The sequence below is a fragment of the Oncorhynchus gorbuscha genome, linkage group LG11 (genome assembly GCF_021184085.1).
Source record: "Oncorhynchus gorbuscha isolate QuinsamMale2020 ecotype Even-year linkage group LG11, OgorEven_v1.0, whole genome shotgun sequence".
NCBI lineage: Eukaryota > Metazoa > Chordata > Actinopteri > Salmoniformes > Salmonidae > Oncorhynchus > Oncorhynchus gorbuscha.
Genome location: NC_060183.1, coordinates 29,129,905 through 29,139,024, shown reverse-complemented (window position 1 = coordinate 29,139,024; position 9,120 = coordinate 29,129,905). Strand labels below are relative to the sequence as shown.

General features: G+C 44.3%; 1 protein-coding gene across 2 annotated transcripts; it reads right to left on the bottom strand.

Annotated features, from left to right (window-relative positions):
* Positions 1-504: 504 nt before the first annotated feature.
* On the bottom strand, positions 505-6,477 carry nmt1b (N-myristoyltransferase 1b). 2 transcript variants are annotated; one of them, XM_046368064.1, is made up of 12 exons: positions 6,405-6,477; positions 6,036-6,144; positions 5,539-5,683; positions 5,142-5,263; positions 4,737-4,828; positions 4,371-4,487; positions 3,919-4,089; positions 3,624-3,738; positions 3,283-3,453; positions 1,764-1,931; positions 1,244-1,381; positions 505-942 (listed from the first exon to the last, which is right to left on the bottom strand). In XM_046368064.1, exons 1-12 carry the CDS (start codon positions 6,422-6,424, stop codon positions 922-924), a joined length of 1,389 nt encoding a protein of 462 aa, XP_046224020.1. In that variant the 5' UTR covers positions 6,425-6,477; the 3' UTR covers positions 505-921. The 2 variants fall into 2 exon arrangements, with proteins under 2 accessions (XP_046224020.1, XP_046224021.1); XM_046368065.1 differs by having other exon boundaries at positions 3,699-3,738.
* Between the last annotated feature and the right edge of the window lie 2,643 nt (positions 6,478-9,120).

Here is a 9,120-nt window from a genome sequence, read left to right as displayed (position 1 = left end):
ACTTTTGACCTGTAGTGTATGGAGTTGCCAACTTGCCAACACAGCTTAGTCCCAAATGACAATGAAACCCTCATCTCAGTGATCTTTCCTAGGTCACAAGAGGTTATGTGAACAGACTGTTGAAGTACCCTGAACAGCCCATACCGCCAAAGCAGCACAAGGTTAGTAGCACTCTTACTACTTTCCATAGCAGCAAATGGATACCTTAGACGTTCAAGAGAGAGTTGTTTCTCATTGATATCCTGTTTAGCCATGGAATGTTCCATAAGAGCAAGATAGAAACTAACCTGCAAAAGCTGGTTGGAAGGACATTATCACAACCAGCTTTGCCCATTGGGAAGGTCTTTGGGATTGTTGCAAATACATGTTTGAAGTCTTAGACATTTCTGTTTGCTAAGTTCTTACATGCTCTTCACCCCCCCCCCCCCCAGATGCTGAACTTGGTCTAGAATCACAACCACAATCAAAATGCAGTCATTTTGCTACATACTTGTAAGACTTCAATACATTTAACTCATGGAAACTTTATTCATTTTTGTATCACTTCCATCATTTGTGTTTATTGTGTGTTTAAGATAACACTGTTTGTCATTGCCTGCTGTATTCATCTGGGTTGGTTAGTATCATGGCCCTCTTATCTGTGCCCGAGCCATCAGTTAAGGCCTCAGAACAAATAGTAGTGCAGGTCAAAGTTCAAACTTAAATAGACGGCTCAGATGTTTTTGCTGGTTGATTGGTCCAGTGTTTCCCCCAGCACTACACAGCTGATTCAAATAACTAACTCATCATCAAACTTGGATTATTTTAATCAGCTGTGTAGGGCTAGGGAAAAACTAAATGTGCACCCAGGGGGGGCCCCAGGACCGAGTTTGGGAAACCCTGGATTGGTCCACCGTCTTCACCTATGAGTGGTCATGGACATCACAGCACCACCAAGCCAACCTGTCAAAATAATAAATAATTATTGCTCATTTATTTTGCACAGTACAAACTCTATGGATTACACCTCTCAATCCATATAGCTTTTAAAATATTTTTTGTAAACACAATTTTCTTTCCAGTTGGGATTGCCGGTACGTACCATCATCATTGTCATCAACATAATTACAATCCATTTATACACAATGTATATGTAGCAAGTGAGTTATGGTAAGGCAAGACTTTCCAAATGACCTCTAGAAGTAAGGATTTTAAGAGTCAGCTTAAGGGGTAGGTTCATAACAGATACTGCAGTGATAGTTACCATTTTCAGGCCTATAGTGGGACATCTCCAATTGTACAGGTAGTAGTGTAGGCTCTTGTCCCCGATGCCAAACTTGAGCTTCTCCAGGAAAGAAGTGTTCTCCATCAGATCCAGAACAGTGAAGACGTCAAAGCCTTTCTGTATCACAGAGAAAGAGAGTTGACAGAAAGAGAAAGAGCATTTAGCCAAGGGGATTGATACAGTATGAATAAACTCATTAACTCGTCACACACACACACACACACACACACACACACACACACACACACACACACACACACACACACACACACACACACACACACACACACACACACACACACACACACACACACACACACACACACACACACACACACACACACACACACATGCGATGTGATTTGTGGCAAACTACGTAAACGTAAACTACGTGGCCCTCACACAGTCATAGCTATAGCTTTGACGCCCACACACACACACACACACTCACAGGTTTACCCACACACATAAACGTTGGCCCCCAGACACACACACTCACAGATTTAGCCAGGAACAGAGTATCCTCCATGAGGTCAGGCAGTGGAGTGGAGGAGGAGACACAGTAGAGGGAATGGGCTGCCTTCAGCCCCTTGTGTACCGGATGGTTCAACACCCTGGACACCATGGTGTAGAAACTCACAAAGTCTGTCAGCACACCAGCAGAGCTCTGTGCCAGGGAAACAGGGTGGTGAACATTGGAGAAGAAAAGGGACTGAAACATGGAAGGACTACCTGCACTTAATAAGAATAAGGGAAAACTGAAAACTAGCTGTAATTGGCAGATAGTTTGGGAGCTCTTTTTCTTATTGGTCTATTAGCTAATTTACCACCTGGCAGGCCAACACTTTTTTTGTCTTTTCAAACATCTCTTATACTAGAAGGGCATTATCATAATGTTCTATTATTCCGACGTCATAGTGTGGAAATATGTATAAAACACAGGTAAATCACGTTTTTGACTGCACTGGGCCTTTTAGTAAACTCTGTTGGTAGTAGGATTTGAAGCTCAACTGACGGCAATAAACAACATTTCTGATATGGCATATGTGGCATCGAATTTACATTTACATTACATTTAAGTCATTTAGCAGACGCTCTTATCCAGAGCGACTTACAAATTTAGTCAGAAGAATGTATTCTCGTGTCAAATTGACTACAAAGTGTAAATCATTTTGTTCATAAGTTCAATCTCATCCAAAACGACGTTTTGTAAGTTAGTTCGTCATGACTTACTTGAGTCATGGACGGTTAGGTTTTGATTTCGACAATGCCCACTTGCCCACTAACGCATGATACACAGCTGTGGTGATTGCCTCTATCCATTCCTACCACAGAACACACAGACAGTGACACTGACTGGCCCATCAGTGCAGCGGATCTGACTTCGTTTACATAAGACAACATTTATTTACTTGAGAAGTACTGCACCAAACACCAGATGTAAAATTGGGCCACTAAAAACCTCCTCGGCAAAAAAAAAAACATTCTAAATTAATTACAGATTTCTTGAGTTATCTTAGATTCATTCGGGCTATTTTGACGAAGTAATACTGGCTTTGTTCCCATTGGTGTCTCATGGGGGACAAACATCAGTAACTGCCCCATCGAACCACACCCCCAAGACTGATATCTTGTTTTTCTTAATGAGCCACAGAGAAACGCATGCCGAATCGGTGCGTTCAGTCACTCTTTAAAGCTGTGATCCATAGCGGTGAAATTGCCACGTCGCTTTGCGATATTACAGCAGCAAAAGGGTTATTTCAAACAACAAACACCGTTTCCCCCCCCCCTCTGACATCATTTCACATCATTTTAACATGCGGTAGAACAACAAATATATTTTTACTTACCACAATGCTGGATTATATTTTTCCTCAAAACAAAAACATTAACAAATGTGCCTGGGGCGGCCATTGGCACTGTTTAGCCTATTGTGGTTGTCAGCTTTAAGGGACTGCCAAAGCCCGGAGAACAATAATAATTTGCCTAACTGACTAAGGTATTGGAAGGACACCAACCTCCACAACGTAGGTGTCAATCACATTCTCCCGTGGTAACAACCAGTGCTCCACTTCCTCCTGAGACAGGACGGGGGTCAGGTGGTACTTCTTTAGGTACCCCTGAAGGAGCATGTGTACCCCTTTCACATCACCCCTTGTCATGGGCCGCAAACCTGCTGTTTTGGGAGCCTGACAGAGCGGGAAAGAGAGAGAAAGGGCAGGATTGGGGTCAATTCCAGTTTTCAGTATCAAGCCACTGTACACACAGGATGAGATTGTGATTGCAGTGTATTTTTAAGTGGGTCTGGTAGTAGTTGCATTGTGTTGGCCACAGGGGGGGGCACCAGCCACACACTAACTTCAAGCAGGCGGTTGAGCTTGAGCGCTCGTTGGACGGTCATGTTGCCCCTCAGGCTGGAGATGGGGAAATTCACCTCGATCAGCTTGCGTGGGTTCAGAGAGCGGTGCCAGTACCTGCCAACATGTACACACAGGATGGAAATGGGCGTAAACAGGAGAAGAGAAACAAATAGATAACTAACTTGTGTGTTCAGAAAGTCGGTCTAGAGTGAAGTCTGTCTATATACTGTCTATATATATTGTGTGTGTGTCTGAGTGTGTGTCTACATTTGTGTATGTGTGTGTAGCACCCACCTGCAGGTAGCTACAGGTTTGGGCAGTACCCCGCTGGCAGTGTAGACGGCCTGGTAGACTCCCTGCAGGTTGACCCGTCTGGTGACCTCTCTGATGAGCACCGGGGTCATTCGTTTGGAGCGCAGCTTCTTGTGGACGCACAGGAAGTGGACCTGCGCCATCCTCTTCTCCCTAGGGAACCCATTCATTGTGAGGAACACATTTGGTCACGACACCCAGGCTATATCCATGTTTACTTGGGCTTCTAGCAAGAAGCTTACGATATAATGCTTTGTTTACTACGGTATTATTATACTGTATGCAATAATGAACATTTTATAGCCTGGGTGCCAGACTGTTTCTGTATTCAACAGTGCTACTACATTGTTTCACTCAATAGTTTGCACCACACAGAGATTTTGTATCCGTCAAAAACGGATGGCCATCCATATGGATGGCTTCTTTTGACTCACGTGTCATATATGCGGATGTTAGTGGGCACGGCAGCGATGAAGCCCACTAGTTTCTGATTGCCATTCACCTTTACCCCACAATGCCACTGGGGCAACCAACCTGGGGGACACAGGGCCCTGGGAGAGAGAGAGAGAGAGAGAGAGAGAGAGAGAGAGAGAGAGAGAGAGAGAGAGAGAGAGAGAGAGAGAGAGAGAGAGAGAGAGAGAGAGAGAGAGAGAGAGAGAGAGAGAGAGAGAGAGAGAGAGAGAGAAATTTAAAAAATCAACACAATTAACTACCCACCTACTTCAGTTGCAGTGGATAGTTAGTTGGATTATCTACAGCCCAAAACAAAGATACATTCAGATGCTATAAACTTCACTCACCACAGCAGGTAGTCAGGGGAGAAGTCAAACCTGGAGGTGTTGTCATCCTCTTCCATATAGTTCTCATTCAGCAGAGCACACAGCTCCCTCAGCTGGGGAGGGACGGGAGAGAAGGGTAGCCAGAGTGGGAGAGTGTTTTCGTTTGATTAATCGATTGAATCCAATTGAATCAAATCCAGTGTTTACTATTAACATACGGTTAGCTTTACTTTGACTTTGACTTCGATTCGTTTTTGGAATATTGTTGTATCTTTACATTCGTGCCGATAGAGTTTTAATTGAAATATGAATTGGAGAGAGAGAGAGAGAGACATAACATGCAAATACGCTCACAAACAAAAGAGTGACAGCATCCAACAACAGCTAAGGCCTCAGTAAGGAAGGAAGGGGAGAAGTGTCACTCACCACAGCAGGGTCCCCCAGATCCAGGGCGGCCCAGCTGAACCCCTGTGGTAGACTGTAAGGCTCCTCACGAACACTGACCTTATCCACCTCAATAGGACCATGGGTCGTGGCATTGTCGTCACCTGGAGTGAGAGAGAGAGAGAGAGAGAGAGAGAGAGAGAGAGAGAGAGAGAGAGAGAGAGAGAGAGAATATGAGAAGGAGAGAGAGAGAGAGAGAGAGAGAGAGAGAAAGAGAATATGAGAACGAGAGAGAGAGAGACGGATAAAGGATAAATAAAGGGTTCTGGACAGCATTGCTGGTTTACTTTGGCTTGTTATTTTAATCTCTTAGCTTTTACTCTGTCTTGAATCAACCATGTACCCTACAACAAGTTTGGTTACCATACAAGTACCATACCTAGTTTGGGGACAGGTTGGGTGTCCCAGAAGGGGTAGGGGCGTCTGCTGGCCTCCTCCAGAGTCCTCGGGAGGCCCTTGCCCAGGGAGAAGAGGTGCAGGGCCCTCTGGATCTCCTGCTGCTTTTCCTCCGGGAGAGCATCCAGCTGGGGAGAAACACACAGTGTTGATCACTCTAGGCACTGATACAGGGTCAGATGTTATTTTTGTCCAAATGGTTATGGTTAGAATAGTGGAAGGGTGATCTGATTGTAGATCCGGTTTTATGAGAGCATTTGTGGGAGGCCTCAACTTGCTGTTTTTCAGAGTACTCTCTTTCTCATATTTAAGGATCACAACTTACACAGTTAATAGACAGTCACACACACACACACACACACACACACACACACACACACACACACACACACACACACACACACACACACACGCACACGCACACGCACACGCACACGCACACACACACACACACACACACACACACACACACACACACACCATAGCAAACGGGTCTTTGGGTCCATCAAGTTTCCAGGCATCCTCCTTACTCTTCTGCTTATTCCTTTTTTTCAGACCACCACTATTTTCTTCCCCCAGGTTCTTGTCACTAAAATAAAAATGATAACAATAGGATACTAATGATCCATTTACATGCAGGGACACAATTTAAACATTGACACTTTGAAGTCAGATGTATTGCACTGTCATGCTTTAGCTTGCGACATATCTATCAGTATTGCCTACTGTAATAATAACCGTACTATTTTACTGTAAATAGTAGTAACACCCAACAACACATGCAGGATTAATGTCACAGGGAAATTTCAAAAGTACATCAAACGTAAAATAGTTACTTGATTAACTTACGGAAGGTTTGACTCAGTCATTGTAGAGCGGAGAGAGAGAGAGACCACAATACTGAATATGTGTAGCACTTGTGGTTTTGTCTCTTATCTTTAGAGACAGTTAGGGGAGGACAGTGACCGCCTTAGTCCCCCACCCCCATCTCTACCCCGCCCAGGCTGCCCCATACATATCTTACTTAAAACTATGTTTGGACTCCAATAACATGCCTGGGACTACAGTAGATGTGGCTAGAAGTGGCTGAACGGGGCTATTTGTTTGTCAGTGGTAATTACACTGAACAAACATATAAATGCAACATGCAAAAATGTCAGACATATAAGGAAATCAGTCAATTGAAATAAATGATTTAGGCCCTAATCTATGGATTTCACGTGACTGGGAATACAGGTTGGTCACAGCTACCTTAAAAAAGGTAGGGGTGTGGATTTAAAAAAAAACTGTCAGTATCTGGTGTGACCACCATTTTCCTCCTATACAGCGACACATCTCATTCGCATAGAGTTGATCAGGCTGTTGATTGTGGCCTGTGAAATTTTATTTGACCTTTATTTAACTAGGCAAGTCAGTTAAAGAACAAATTCTTATTTTCAATGATGGCCTAGGAACAGTGGATTAACTGCCTGTTTAGGAGCAGAACGACAGATTTGTACCTTGTCGGCTCGGGGATATGAACTTACAACCTTTTGGTTACTAGTCCAATGCTCTAACCACTAGGCTACCCTGTCACCCCAATGTTGTCCACTCCTCTTCAATGGCTGTGCCAAGTTACTGGATATTAGCGGGAACTAGAATACGCTGTCATACATGTCCCTTCCGTGTTCGTTTTTTTGTTTAAAGTGTTTTAAAGTTGCAATCCACCTCAATCAACCAAGTTTTTAGTGGTATTACATCAGATAGCTAATAATGAGGCAAATAGCAGTACTTTGGCTGTTAGTTTTAATACGTTTTTTGGTGAAACGTACCAAACAAGCTGTCGACCTAACCCTCAATCAGTGGTGGAAAAAGTAACCAATTGTCATACTTGAGTAAAAAATATAGATACCTTAATAGAAAGTTACTCAAGTAAAAGTGAAAGTTTTCAAAATACTACTTGAGTAAAGGTGTAAAAGTATTTGGCTTTAAATATACTTAAGTATCAAAAGTAAATGTAATTGCAAATACTAAAGTATCAAAAGTGAAAGTATAAATGATTTAAAATTCCTACTATTTAGCAAATCAGACGGCACAATTGTCTTGTTTTTTACATTTTCGGATAGCCAGGGTCACACTCCAGACATTATTTACAAGAGATGCATTTGTGTTCCATCAGACCAGAGGGAGTAGGGATGACCACTGCTTGATAAGTGTGTGAATTTGACTATTTTCCTGTCCTGTCATTCAAAATGTAATGAGTACTTTTGGTTGTCAGGGACAATGTATGGAGTAAAACGTACAATATTTTCTTTAGGAATGTAGTAAAGTCAAAGTTGTCAAAAATAGAAATAGTAAAGTACAGATATCCCAAAAAACGACTTAAGTAGTACTTTAAACTTCAAAGTATTTGGACTTTACACCACTGGATACAGCGAGCTGCAACCGCAGATGTCATAATCTCAGACCCTTTGCTGATTGTTTACACTACAATGGAATTGTAATGAACTTCATCTGCTGTTAGAAGAGAGGCAGACCGAAATGCAGCGTGTAGGTTACTCATGACCTTTAATAAAGATAAAGCGGTACATTAATTAATTGAAAATACAAAAGCAACAAACAAGTGAAACAAATTACAGCCTATCTGGTGACTAACACAAAGACAGGTACAATCACCCACGAAATACAACGCGCACTCAGGCTACCTAAATACGGTTCCCAATCCGAGACAACTAGAATCAGCTGACTCCAATTAGGAATCGCCTCAGGCAGCCAAGCCTAACTAGACACACCCCTAATAATACACACTCCCAATTAATACAAACCCTAATATGAAAATACAACATATAAACCCATGCCACACCCTGGCCTACCCAAACATAACAAAAACACAAGATACAATGACCAAGGCGTGACAGAACCCCCCCCCTAAGGTGCGGACTCCGGGACGCACCTCAAGAGCATAGGGAGGGTCCGGGTGGGCGTCTGTCCATGGTGGCGGTTCTGGCTCGGGACGTGGACCCCACTCCATCAATGTCCTAGTTCCTCCCCTTCGCGTCCTAGGATAATCCACCTTCTCCGCCGACCATGGCCTAATAGTCCTCACCCTGATCCCCACATAACTGAGGGGCAGCTCGGGACCGAGGGGCAGCTCGGGACAGAGGGGCAGCTCGGGACAGAGGGGCAGCTCGGGATAGAGGGGCAGCTCGGGATAGAGGGGCAACTCGGGATAGAGGGGCAACTCAGGATAGAGGGGCAACTCAGGATAGAGGGGCAACTCAGGATAGAGGGCAACTCAGGATAGAGGGGCAACTCGGGATAGCGGGGCAGCCCGGGACAGAGGGGCAGCCCGGGACAGAGGGGCAGCCCGGTACTGAGGGGAAGCCCGGTACTGAGGGGAAGCCCGGTACTGAGGGGAAGCCCGGTACTGAGGGGAAGCCCGGTACTGAGAGGAAGCTCGGTACTGAGAGGGAGCTTGGTACTGAGAGGGAGCCCAGTACAGAGAGGGAGCCTAGTACTGAGAGGAAGCTCAGTACTGAGAGGAAGCTCAGGCAGGTAGTAGGCTCCGGTAAATCCTGGCTGGCTG